We start from the raw sequence: 14,305 nt of genomic DNA on the forward strand, positions 1-14,305 counted from the left end.
ACAGGAAAAATAGAAGTTGGGCCGAGCCCAAGTAGCGCCGCTGCAGGCGCCGGTTTGCAGAAACAGCTATAACCGGCGCCAAATAGGAAATGCCTAGGATTTGCCCTTGCTGATTGCTTATAAAAATGTACGCTCGTTGACCATCCGGCGTCACACGCGATTGATGGCCCGTAGATATGATCGATCCTCTGAAAGTCCTATTCTTTTTTTTTGCGAATAAAGTGGGTTCTTATTCCTTAGAAATAGCATTACAGCCCGCTAATACAAGCTGTATGGTACTGTCTGGAACCTGGTGCAACCAACAGGCGGTGCTACCTCCAGTTCTCCCTACATTAGCTAGACTACGAGCAATACTATTTTGACTATGATCTATTAAAAGTGGAACAAACCCATGAATTACCTCTGAAAGTCCTATTCTACTCCTAAGCTCAAATGCTCCCTTATGAACAGTAAAATCAAAAAAATAGTAAAAAAGCTAAAAAAAACTTGTAAAAGATTTGGGTTAAACTTCGGCAAATGTTTTGTATGCTGCAAAATTTCAACATATAATGACATTTGTGGAAGGCGTGGCTAAAAAGTAAAATCAGTACTCCAAAATGTTTTCAAAACTAGCATTTTTGGAACATTGTTATGTTTTTTTGCGACAAGTTCTAAGAATGCCATTTCGTGCTGAAAATTTTCAAGCATACACAACATTTGTCAATGTTTACCACAGAAAAATCATACTTTTTTATTTTTTAAATTTCTTTTGATTTCTTATTATAATTTCAATTTCACTGTTCATAAGGGAGCATTTGAGCTCGGGAGTAGAAACTCCATGTCCATTGATCCTCTCGCTTCTTCTCCTAGGGATACGTCTTAAAAAAGCGACTCGACCCCATCTCGTCATCTCCTGTTCTGTCCCAACTACCGACCAGGCGCGCACAGCGCAGCGGCGGCAATCGATCCATCAAACCGATCTGTTCCTCAGGGTTTGGTGGTCGGCTCACTCGTATGCAGGGCAGCGGCAGTCGGTAGGCCACCAATCGACGACACCAAAGCGAACGGTGCAGCGGCCATGCCTACGCCTCCCACATTATCACTGCACACCGTAATTTCATCATCCCCTCTTTCTCTAGAAAAATAGCAATATGTTTTTACAGTTTCCACTTGATTCAAATTCTTTCCAGAATCCCATTTTGTGTTGTTTTTCCTAAATATTTTTACAAGTTGCAACAATTGCATATATGTGAACTTGTAGCTAGTAGACTAAATCTTATCTTAATATGTTTAAATGTATGTGTTTTGGCAAAACTTAGGGCATTAGTTATTGTTTTAACTTCGAATAACTAGGTAAACTTTATTAGTTTATCAGCTATTACTATGCATCCTTTGTTTTATAAGTTGTTGAAACTAGTAATTTTTTTGCGGGGAGTTGTTGAAACTAGTAATTGTGTTGCATATTTTCTACTTTTACACTTGAGAGGTGCTTGTCGTCTATGAAACTTGTCAAAACTTGTTTGCATAATCGCCACAATAATTACAACTTGAAAATGTTATTTGTTATGTGAAAAAGGAAAAAATAGAAAAGCTCACCAATGATCAAGTGGTTGGCTCAGAGGAAGAGGATATACTAAAGGTAACTTCTAAATATTTAGCAATCTAAGTGCTTTGATATGAGCATTTTATTATGTTCTACTTGAAAGTTTAATTATATTTCATAACTTGTAGGTTACTGAACCTTGATGTCTAATGTGTGTTTTGGAATCTGGAAATGCAAGACATCCTTTTCAATAATTTTGTCCTTTGTTCTATCATTACGTTAAGCATTTTAACTATTGCATTTTTTATACACCAACTTCTATCATGTGCGATAATCCGTCTCACAATTTGTGGAACACACCTTTATTCAATACATCATCACCTGAAAATTTGACCCCATAGTTTAGTGGTGCATCTCCGCCGCTGCAAAGGAGAGAGAAGCGACACCACACCCGGTGTGGGAAGAACAGAGCAAAGAATACAACACGGTGCTAAGCTCGCCTAGCTTGAAATCCAGCCAAGAAAGTCGAGGAGATGAGACACATGATACCTAGACCGCGTCACGAATAACGTGAGACACCTAGACAGCTAAGGATGAGCAACTCTACGTACTCCCTCTGTAAAGAAAGAGGGTGTGTCTAGAGCACATCTAGATGTGCTATAGTTATTACACATCTAAGTAACTCAATCAAACTAGAAAAAAAAGAAAAAAAAAACTAGAAAAATGGTTGCACAAATCTTCATGTAAAATCATTGGCATATGATTTAGATGTGCAATACTTATGGCACATCTAGATGTGCTTTAGCAAAACTGTTTTTAATTATGTACGTAGAGCTGCTCACAGTCAGTTGCCATGTGGCCTCTTGACGTTTAGTAAGACTAGCCACAGTGGGAGACTACTAACATGCATATATTGCTAGTTTATGTTACTATCTTTATAGTGGGGAGTAACATGTGGTGTCATGTAACACTTTGTTTAGACTCATCTTGCTTTGATATGTGTGATGTTACTCATACTATTAGTAACTAGCTATGTTACCATATGCTTTTTTTTCATTAATTACTTGTCACATCATCTATTTTTTTAGATATATGTGATGTTATCATATATGTTACTCTTATCATGGGTAGTCTAAAACTTCCTGTATGAAAGTACAATAGATGCCAACAAATGAGCAATAAACAACGTGTTTTTCTGTACTAGGCATGCGAGGCCGAAGAACTGGATACAAGAGCTGGTTTCGTCAGACTATGAGCTCAATGATTCATTGGATACCCTTTCTTACGGTGCATAGACACGTGCTGGTGCTGGGAATAGAGAATCTTGGCGGCAACAACACCACCGCACACGCCATGCCCGAGCCATGTGTTAAACGGAGGCTCGGCTGTCTTCATCGTCACCATCATGTGCAAGTTTCCGGCCACTGTACGTTTAGCGCTTTGCGACCCTGTCCGCGTCTTGCCGATTGTCCGGAAGATCTTACTGTCTGGTGACCAGTCGATTAGGCAGCAGATCGACCCGTGATACATGACAACTCCATGAGATTTGTACGTTTGAAATGCCCCGTACTCCCGTACGTCAAGTGACCAGTCGATTAGGCGGCGAGTCGGCGGATCGAGCTCACTGGCTAGTGACCAGTCAGACTAGGCGGTGTTAAATGCCAAACACATGTATGACACTTTCTTTGTTAGAGATGCTCTGTACTCTATCCTCGTTAATGCAACAATGATGTGGTGCCTGGTTCGTTCTTACCAAGAGGGCAATTTTAGAACATGGTGTCCTTTACAGGTAGTTCGATGTGTCTCTCTCAAATCATGGGAAGGTGGAGGAGGTGGAGGCGGAGCACGCCACGGACATCGATGAGATGCTCGCGTATATGGAGAAGAAGGAGGAGCCCTCATACGCGTCCATCTATCCGGTGCCCAGCACCGACATTGTGAACATCTCCGACGACGAAGTGTAGTTAGGCTAACGTGATGTGCGTAGTACGTAGGACCTTTTTTGCATGATTTTTATGAATTTAGGGGATGAAATATAAGATACTCGGATGGATAGCACCAAGTATGAGGTTTTACATCGCATGGTGGCACAAACCTGGGTAAACTGCCATGTCCTCTTTCCTTTGAGTTCGTCGAGTTAGGCCGTGAGATTGGCGAGTAGGCAGATTGAAGAGGTTGAGTTTTTCGCATGCATCCTAGAGTTCAATCCTCTCAAGGGTCCGCGAAACCCGAAATCCGACAGGAATATGTAATTTTTTTGTGGATACGCTATCATTGCAGTGATTTTGGAGAGTAAAGTTAGTAAAGGGACGGCTACACTAATACATGTACGCAAGCTGGTGTGAGGGTGTTGACCGGAGGAGAAGACACGGGATACTTAGCCCAAGGATTATGTAAAGCCAAAACGATGGAGAACAACTTTGGTGCCATACTAAGCAAAATTTGGAGAAAACTTCCGTAGTTCACATGGGCACACAGTTGAGGAGACACGCACCTGCACAGCCATGTCGGCAACATGTTTGCTTTGTGGTCCGCAAACTCGTTTGATCTCTTGCATGGTTTTAAGTTTTACGCTCTCCATCTTATAATGTAAAATGTTTTTTGATATTAGTGTAGTGCCAAAAAAATCTTATATTATGAGACGAAGAAAGTAGTTTCTAAAACTCAATAAATTTTAAATCGTTGTATCAAGTTTCAGCAGTCGAAACTTAGAAAAGCTTTAACTTTTTCTACTAAAACGTATTCAAAAGGAGTGCAGTGTTTCGGTGCCCAGACTCATCTGCACCTGGTCAGTAAAAAAATCAAAAACAATAGTAGAAAAATTTTAAAAAATTTATTTTTTTGTGTGGTAGATAATTTGATGCGTGAAGTTCGCTCTAATTTTTAGATCATTTGGACATCTGAGCAGCTCTCTACAAAAAAAACAAATCGGGTTGAACAGTGAAAGAACAGTAAACATTTTTACGGATCCCGGATTTATCTTTTTTGCCGACAGCTGCTCAGATGTCCAGAAGATTTGAAAATTAGAGCGAACCTCACACATCAAAATATCTATGACACATTTTTTTTTGAGTTTTTGGAATTTTTTTAGTATTTGTTTTGATTTTTTTTATCGAGGTGGGTGCAGCTGAGCCCGGGCTCAAAAATGGATTACGGATTCAAAAGTGTTTTATTTCAAAGCTCTCTCATCATAAGAAACAAGAATATACATATGAAACATAACTTGGACTTTCAGTTTGATATAACCGATTCAAAACTGAAAGTAAAAAGAAAAGATACCGTTGCCTCGAATCGCCTCCCGCACATGCTTGCCGTATATGCTGTCGGTTTGTATCATAGCAGCATAGTGTATTCTTGTGATTTGTACTTATCATGATTTTTTTTTTGCGGTACTGATCCAGTCTATTATCAAGTTCATGGGAAGTACAAAACACATCAAATATAATAAAAATCACATCAAATTTTTGAGAGCAAGCACTACCGCCGTTAGAACACCTTATTTCGAGACTGATAACCCATTTATAAATAGAAGAGAAAGCTTAATGACCGATCACAGCATAGTATAGACGTTTTGTAGCTCCTAGCGCTAGCTTTCGTTGCCAGTACGTGTTCCTGAGTGAGGAAAAGGCGCCTGCCGGCCGGAGACCAGCCTCATCAACAATGGCGTCGGAGGCGGAAGCGAAGGACGCCGAGAACCTCCGTCTCATCAAGGAGATGACCTCCAACGTGGGCGCCGTGCAAGAGCGAGTCCTGGCGGAGATCCTCTCTCGGAACGCCGCCACGGAGTACCTCCCGGACCGGACTGCGGCGGCCCCACCAACCGTGTCACCTTTCGGGCCAAGGTGCCGGTGGTGTCGTACGACGCTCTCAAGCCGTACATCCAGCACATCGCTGATGGAGACAGGTCGCCCATCATGTCGACGCACCCTGTCTCCGACTTCCTCACCAGCTCTGGCCACTAATAGAAAAAGGGTCAAATGTGAGACGCATTAGTGTCGGTTTGCATTTGAGCCGGCACTAATGTGTCCATTAGTGCCGGTTCAAACGGCTAGGCGGGAGGAGATCTTTAGTATCGGTTCAGTACGAACCTTTAGTGCCGGTTCATGCCACGAACCAGTACTAAAGAGGCTGGGGCCCGGCCAGCCCCTTTAGTATCGGTTCGTGACATGAACCGGTAGTAAAGAGGTTGTGGCAGGCTGTTTTTAGTCCCACCTCACTCCCCTAGCAAGATTTTTACCATCTTAAATATGTTAATTCTCAAACTATCACAAACACTTGGTCTTCATTGAACTCTATGTATAGAATTTGTGGTCGCAATATGAGTCTTCACCGGTTTCTAAACCGTTAAGGACTCATGTTGACAATTCAGATTGTACACAAAAAGATCATTGATAATCAATGTATTTTTGATGTATATTTTTACATGTTTACGCCCTCACTCTCTCCACTCACTCGGTCTCCCCCTCAATCCCCCCGCACTGGTCCTCCCCCGCCGACCGCCCCTCACTCTCTGCTGACATGTTTATGCCCTCACTCTCTTCACTCACTCGGGAAAATTGGACGCACTTCGTGTACAAATTAGACAATCTCTTTCGGAGTATCAGGATTTCGGACGAGAACTCATCTGTTACACTGACACTTTATTTTTCTAATCTTATTTGAACTCCAGACTTTTTTTTGCGTTCTGTATGCACCATTCAAAGCGACGTCATCAATTTTCAACATTTTCTGATATCATTTCCTATTTTTCAGTCATTTACCGATTTGTTTAGAGAGCTAAATGACCGTGAAATTGAAAATCAGTATAAAATGAACTCTGAAAATGTGGAAACTTGGCATGGTATCATCATTTCAACCATATAGCATGTGCAAAAGAGTAGAGAGGGTTACGGCAAAAACTGGATGCACTTGATGTACAAACTGGACAATCTCTTTTGGAGTATCAGGGTTTCGGACGAGAACTCATCTGTTACACGGTTACTTCACCTTTTTAAACTTGTTTGAACTTTAGCTTTTTTTGCGCTCAGTATGCAACATTTAAGTCGATGTCATCAATTTTCAACCCTTTCTGACATCATTTTTTCTTTTTCAGTCATATACCGATTTGTTTAGAGAGCTAAATGACCGTGAAATTGAAAATCACTACAAAATAAACTCTGAAAATGTTGATACTTGGCATGGTATCATCATTTCACCCACATAGCATGTGCAAAAGAGTAGAGAGGGTCACGGCAAAAATTGGACGCACTTCGTGTACAAACTGGACAATCTCTTTCAAAGTATCAAGGTTTCGGACGAGAACTCATCTGTTACACAATTACTTCATTTTTTTAAACTTATTTGAACTCCAGAATTTTTTTGTGTTTAGTATGCAGCATTCAAAGCGACGCCATCAATTTTCAACCCTTTCTGATATCATTTGCTCCTTTTCAGTCATTTACCGATTTGTTTAGAGAGCTAAATGACCGTGAAATTGAAAATCACTACAAAATGAAATCTGAAAATGTTGAAACTTGGCATGGTATCATAATTTCACCCACATAGCATATGCAAAAGAGTAGAGAGGGTCACGATAAAAACTGGACGCACTTCATGTACAAACTGGACAATCTCTTTCGAAATATCAGGGTTTCACACGAGAACTCGTCTGTTACACCGGCAATTCAAAATTTTAATAACTTATTATAACTTCAGACTTTTTTTGCATTCAGCAGGCGCCATTCAAAGCCACGTCATCAACTTTCAACCCTTTCTGACATAATTTGCTATTTTTAATGCATTTACTAATTTGTTTTGAGCTAAATGGCCCTGAAATTGAAAAGCACTATAAATGAACTCTTAAAAGCACTACAAATAGAAGAAAATAAACAATGCGTAAAAGAAACAACTATATAAAAATTACTCAGAAATAAATAGAAGAAAATAAATAATGCAGAAAAGAAAAACCTATATAAAAAATTGTGGGGGCGCTACCCAGTGGGCCTGTCAGACCTCGGGTGTGCAAATTCAGGCCGAGAAAGCCCAACAGGCTCACAGGACAACGCGCCATAGTTAGGCCCAGAAGCCTGCTATACAGAAGAGTTCGAGGGAGCAGCCGCGGCTGGGTTTATAAACCAGTGCGGGTGCCCTTCGCCCGACGAGGTGGGACTAAACTTTGCGCCCCTCGCCTGGCAGCGCACCCCCTTTAGTACCGGTTGGAGCCACCCCCGTACTAAAAGGGGTGCGGTTCCCACCGCTTCGCTTGGCCAAAACAAACCTTTAGTATCGGTTGGTGGCTCTAACCGGTACTAAAGGTGGGTTCTATATAAGAAAACATTTCAAATAAATTTATCAGTTTGTTCTCCCTCTGCTTCTTCTCTCCTCTGCCTCGTCGTCGTCGCCCCTCGTCGCCGCCCCCGTCTCCGTCCCCGTCCCCGTCGCCCCCGCCCCCGTCCCCTCTGCATCGTTGTCCGGTCGCCTCGCCGTCGCCGTGGCCGTCGCCCGCGCTATGAGCCCCTCTCCCCGGCCCCTCTCCTCCCTCCAATCGAAGCCGTCGCGCCGCAGGCGCCGTAGGTGCACACGCGCACGCGTGCGCGCACGCAAACACACACACGCGCGCGCGCACACACACACACACGCAAACACACAAACACACGATTCTGTTTTTAGTTTTTTTCTGTTTTTATACAAATGTTTTAGATGAATTAATTAAATATATATATATATATATATATTATATTAATATCAAATAGTATATAGAAATGTTAGAAATGTTATAGAAATGTTAGAAATTTTAGAAATGTTAGTTTTAGCTAGATGAATTAGATTAATTTCAAATTGTTATAAAAATGTTAGAAATGTTATAGAAATGTTAGTTTTTAGTTTCTTATAATTTTAGTTATAGAAATTTAGAATTTGCATATAAGTCACAATCCAATCATTTAAAAAATGTTACTTTTGCGGCGTATAGTATTTTTTCTCGACGATGCCCGGCTCGCATCCTCGCCGTCGACCCGTTCGCGACGACGTCCTGCTTCAGAGGACCCATGTCCGTGACTGGGCTTCGCCGGGCTGGCACTGGGAGGTGCTACATTCAGGGGCGCACCGCTTGGTGAGGAACCCGGCTCCGGGTCCCGTCGTCGACCCTGATATCCTTTGGTGGCGTTCGCGTGGGCCACATTCGGTGCAGAGGGAGCCGGCCCCGCCAGAGGTGGTGCGTTGTCGTGTCAGGGAGGAGGACGAGCATATCCGTCGTTACATGACTGCTATGGACGTCAGGTTCTCCAATACCTGGCGGGTTGTTTGGGCAGATGATCGGAGACATGATCCTGTGATGGTTCCTTCTCTTTGGCTATCCACCACCCGCGCCTTAGGAACCGCGAGTGGCCTAGATTCTTCTGTAGTATTCGATCTTTATTAGCTACCTAGCTAGTTATGTATTCGATATATAATATTCGAGACGATGTATTCGAAATTATATATATTATTAGAGACGATGTATTCGAGATTATATATTATTCAAGACGATGTATTCGACATTATATATTATTCGAGACCATGCATATTATATATGTACTATATGATTCAGTTTTTTCTTATTGATTGCATCCATGCATTGTAATTTGAATACTAAATTGTTTTATATTTCTTCTGGATTAGTTAAAAAAGCTATGGCGGACAATACCGGCAGAGAGGGAGAAGAGGCCCTGTTCGAGATCATGCGCAACCCTCGCAGGCTAGATGATCTGAATGAAGCAGACGACGGCTCCCAATTTCTGAACAATACCGGGGAGGGTGATGATAAGATATTCGATCTCGACTATCAAGCTGATGAAGTCATGAACTATGATTATGATTATGATTATGATGCCGCAACTATGGTGCGTAGCGCTACGAGTCGAGGTATTACAGGAGGTACAGGCGGAGGCAAGCGATATAAATATGGTCCAAGCCTCGCTCCTCTTCCTCAGAGGCCTTACGACATGACCGAGGAGCAAAACACAGCCATAGTGAAGGGCCAAGTGGACGCCCATTTTGGACCGAAATCGGCACCGCCGCCAAGGGAGAAAGTGCATGAGGAAATGATTGACCACTTTATTCGTATGACTATACCACCAGCTTCCAAGCCTGTTGACTCAGACTCAGGGCCGGTCCTGAGATTTTGGGGGCCCGGGGCGAAACAAAATTTTAGGGCCCTTAACAAAGTCATCTCAAAAATAATAACTAACGTATGTATACATTCGAAATGTCCAATAAATGCTTGGGGATCTATGTCACGACGATATTGCGAGTTACTAAAGTTATATATAATGGCCTATGTAGGAAGTAGAGAAAGGTATGTATGTGTGTCTATCACAAGATATCTCAGAAATGCAAAGTCATGTTTAATGTCATGTACTACAACTATATAAATACATTACTTGTAACAAAAGGCCCAGAGACAAGCGACTCCATAAATAATCAAAAATACTGAGTAGTCCTTGGATGGACTAATAGTAAGATTGTTATTCCATATAGCAATATTCAAGGTATTTTGATAGGTGAACATATTCATATAAATGATATAATTATTAGTTTGTATCTTCAAAGATCAAATCAACAATATTGTGATAGTGCAAATTTACTCTTACCTAATTGTGCAAAAATGAGTAAATCCAGAGTTATTTACCTGATTTCTACAGTCATTGTACATTTCATATCAACATCTATAGCACCACTCCTCGTTCTTGATCTGTTTGAGATCTGTACATCACAGGAATAGCATTATCAAAATGCAGAATCATAGCAGTTAATGAAACATACGACGGAAAACATCGACCTGACCGGCAACTCTTACATCCACAAAGCAACGGGACGCAGCTCCTCCCAAAGCAACACGCAGCGCAGCCAAGCTCCGTTCTGATTAGGGCCTCCTCCTCCAGCTAGCTTCTTTCCCGCCGCGATCTAGGGCTTCGCCGCTTCGGGCGAAAAGGCGGCGGCGGCGCGTGATGCCTGTCTGGCTTTGTCAATGTGTCTGTTTGCTAAGCATCTCCAACTGTGTAGCTGCTACTAGTTGGGCCAGGCCCCTTAGCGTAGTTATACCATGCAGGCCTTACATAGAAATTTTTGGGCTATTCAACACAGGAAGACCGGACGAAGAAGTTGTGGGTTGCGTCTCTCTGCGTCCCTTGACTCCCTGCCTCGTTGTGCACCTGGGAGGGGCCCCCCTGGAAGTTGGGGGCCCGGGGCGGCCGCCCCTTCTGCCCCCCCTCAGGACCGGCCCTGCTCAGACTATGAGCACCAAATCAGGAAGGCACATCGAGCACGAGTACAGAAGGAGTCGAGCTCGAGCTCGAGCCAAGCAGCTGGCAAAAAATGCGGGAAAACCGTTCCCCAGCTGGGAGAACAGGCGACACAATCGATCCCCCCGCTTGTTGTGCCAACAACACATAAGAGTACGGACACCCTATATATATATGTGGGCAAACCATTAACGTTCCCCAGCTGGGCAATCTGGTAATAACCGAGGAGTATATAATGCAGGCTGAAATGCTCGGTATGACTGTTGGACAATTCCTCGAGATCGAGCCCATGTCTCCGCTTAGAGAGGAGGAAATAAAACGGAAATATGTCCGCGGTGAACCTTTGGTCAAGCCCGAGGAGGTCAAGAACCTCCCAACAAGAATGTATGAATTGCATCAATGGTACATGAAAATTTGCAAGACCCACAATCTACAATCCCTCATGGTGAAAGTCAAGGAAGAGGATTACTTCCATAAGCTAGCTCTGTCTATTGAGTATACAGAACTGTTTCAGTTATTCAATTATGACGCACTCGACAAATCTATCGTCAGTTGCTATTGTCTGTAAGTGATTTCTTTCTGTAATTTAAGTCTCAAGCTAGTTGTAGTGCTCTCGTCGATCATTACCTGTAATTAACCTGACTATATTTTTTTCTGTGGTATTATGCAGGATGAAGATGTTCGAAATGAGAAAAGCTGGACATCATGGCATTGGGTTCATTGACCCAAATACCATTAACGAAGAGACATGGTCATATGAACGTTATAAACAAGAAGTAGAGAATAACATGCTAGAGTTCTTGAAGCGCCTCAATAGCAATGCAGATATACTACTTCCTTACAACTTTCAGTGAGTTCACACTGTCTTATACTACAAATTTTGTTTTTGTTACTAGCTAGATACCACTGGATCTTGCTAGACATTAAAGTGCGCATGCAGGTTTCATTGGATCTTGGTAGACATTAAAATTAAAGAAGGAAAAGTTGAAGTACTGGACTCACTGCTTAAAGAAGCTAAAGAGTACTCAATCGTGAAGGGGATAGTCAACAGGTAATTTCAATCTCATTATATATATGTCCTGATATCAACTAATTAATAACTCATTTATTCATTTTCTTTGCCGGCGGGCCGGCAGGGCTTGGCAAAAGTTCATCGAAGACGTTCCAGGCCCGTTCAGAGATAAACTGTATTGGTATCGACCCATGGTAATTAATTAAGTAGTACTATAGCTAGCTACCATGCATTCTCTTTAATTCTATAGTTTCAATAACGTTAATTATCAGGCTTGATTAATTATTATCTGATTGAACTCTATTCTCGTACAGGCCATGAAGCAGGAGTCGGGGAATGATTTATATGCATACTACGTTTGCGAGAACATTCGCATGATGAGATCCCAAAGGAGCACATCTGATAGACAGATATGTGTACGTTTGCCAGAACACACTATATATAATTTTTACATCATTATCGATATCTAGTCACACAACTAATACATGCATATTGATCTCCTTCTTAACAGTTCAATGAGGTGCGGCAGAAGCTCCTACCAATGAATCGCGTACGAGCAATTGCAGAGGAAATAGCGGGATTTTTTCTCAACCAAGTCATAGATCCTAGAGAAGAATTCCATTACCCGCTACCGCACTAATGCCTCCATGTAGGAGAAATTATATATATATATATATATATATACACGTACATGCATGTGTATGTGTGAATATGGTGGTGCGAGACATTCGATGATATATATATATATATATATATATATATATATATATATATATATATATATGGTCGGTTCTACAAGAAATTCTATTTATATATATATATGCATAACACGCACAATATGTAGTATTATAAAATATCAGCAAACGAAAAAGAATTAAATGGAAAACATAAAATTAAAGAAAACACAAAAGATAAAACCAAAATCTCCCAAACATTTAGTGCTGGTTGACGTTACCAATCGGTACTAATGGTCTACCCGCACCCGGGCCTGACTCATGCCACGTGGTGACAGTTTAGCGTCGGTTCGTGACGAACCGGTAGTGGGGGGCTTTAGTCTCCACTCTTTAGTGCCGGTTGCGGAACCGGCACTAAAGGCCCTTACGCTAAAGCCCGGTTCTGCACTAATGGACACCTCCGGCAGCGAGCGCAAGCTGATTCCCAGCATCGCGGAGGAGGGCCGCCGACGGCAGCTTCCCTTCGGTCTCCTTAAGGCAGTCATGAACTCGTGAGTCCACTGATATATACTCCATGCAAAGCACAGACCGAGTGATGGTGGTGCTGAATGTATCGTCCTGAATGTGCAGGCACTTCCCTGGGCTTGACAAGGGGAAGGGGCTGTACTTTCTCTTCGTCAAGTCGGAGACCAAGACGCCGGGCGGGCTGACGGCGTGGCCGATGCTGACAAGCATTTGCAAGAGCGAGCAGTTCAAGGACCCCTTGCGCGACCACACGAGCCCGAGGGCGGCCGTGCTCTGCGCGGACACGTCCCAGAGCATGTACGCGCAGATGGTGTGCGGCCTGTGCCAGCGCCGCGACGTCCTCCGCGTCGGCGCCGCGTTCGCCTCCGGCCTACCTGCCCAGTGGTGGAGCCAGAAAAAATCGGACAAGGAGGGCCGAGTATTGTTGAAGCTTGTTGAGGCGGGCCAATCCATTAAAAAACTCCATTTTAGCAAAAAAAATCATTGTTACTATTCATATTAGGCCCAAATCTCTGATGTTAGGAGGGCCAGGGCCCTGGCTGGCACCCCTGCTGCGCGTCATTCGCTTCCTCCAGCTCAACTGGGAGCAGCTCGCCACCGACATCGAGGCCGGCACGCTCGCCCCGTGCGTGAGCGACGCGTCGGTGCGCGAGGCGGTTGCCGGCATGCTCCGCCGCCCGGACCCCGAGCTCGCCCAGCTCGTCCGGGATGAGTGCCGCACGGGCGAATGGGCCGGCATCGTCCCGCGCATCTGGCCCAACGCGAGGTACCTCGAGGCCATCGTCACCGGCGCCATGGCGCAGTACGTTCCGGCCTTGGATTACTACACCGGCGGCCTGCCGTTGGTGTCCATCTCCTACGCGTCCTCCGAGTGCTACTTCGGCATCAATCTTCAGCCGCTGTGCAACCGACCGACGTGTCCTACACGGCTACACCATCATGCCCAACGTGGCCTACCTCGAGTTCCTCCCCGTGGACGACGCGACCACAGGAGAGGCCGTGGAGGCTGAAGGTGACGCGGCCCGGCTGGTGGACCTCGCCCGCGTGGAGGCTGGGCGGGAGTACTAGCTGGTGATCACCACCTACGCGGGGCTCAACCGGTACCGCGTCGGCGACGTGCTCCGCGTGGCGGGCTACCACAACGCCGCTGCACGCTTCACGTTCGGCAGAACTCCTTTTTACTGTTGTCTATCTCGTTTTTACCGTTGTGTATCTCGTTTGAACGATGTGCCTCGATTGTTATTGATCTGATGTGTGTGGTTTTCACTTCCTTCTTTATTAAATCGTGCTTTGTTTGGTATTCCAATTTTGT

At 43.8% G+C, this 14,305-nt stretch overlaps 1 protein-coding gene and 1 pseudogene across 1 annotated transcript; both read left to right on the plus strand.

The window, feature by feature from the left end:
* Positions 1-5,182: 5,182 nt before the first annotated feature.
* On the plus strand, positions 5,183-13,495 carry LOC147984020 (indole-3-acetic acid-amido synthetase GH3.8-like). The gene is made up of 4 exons (XM_087540952.1): positions 5,183-5,364; positions 11,453-11,632; positions 11,723-11,833; positions 13,099-13,495. Exons 1-4 carry the CDS (start codon positions 5,183-5,185, stop codon positions 13,493-13,495), a joined length of 870 nt encoding a protein of 289 aa, XP_087397078.1.
* Positions 12,727-14,263, plus strand: LOC147984021 (indole-3-acetic acid-amido synthetase GH3.8 pseudogene; annotated as a pseudogene).
* Positions 14,264-14,305: the final 42 nt, after the last annotated feature.

The sequence above is a fragment of the Triticum urartu genome, chromosome 2A, assembly GCF_056163025.1.
Source record: "Triticum urartu cultivar PI428250 chromosome 2A, HENAU_Tu73, whole genome shotgun sequence".
In the NCBI taxonomy this organism is placed as follows: domain Eukaryota; kingdom Viridiplantae; phylum Streptophyta; class Magnoliopsida; order Poales; family Poaceae; genus Triticum; species Triticum urartu.

What these genes read in the sequence shown, in the direction of transcription:
- LOC147984020 (XM_087540952.1), top strand. Translation starts at nt 5,183, where the DNA reads ATGGCGTCGGAGGCGGAAGCGAAGGACGCCGAGAACCTCCGTCTCATC. An exon ending in GTGTCACCTTTCGGGCCAAG is followed by an intron (nt 5,365 to 11,452) that starts GTGCCGGTGGTG and finishes GGTATTATGCAG; the next exon opens with GATGAAGATGTTCGAAATGA. An exon ending in CTACTTCCTTACAACTTTCA is followed by an intron (nt 11,633 to 11,722) that starts GTGAGTTCACAC and finishes GTGCGCATGCAG; the next exon opens with GTTTCATTGGATCTTGGTAG.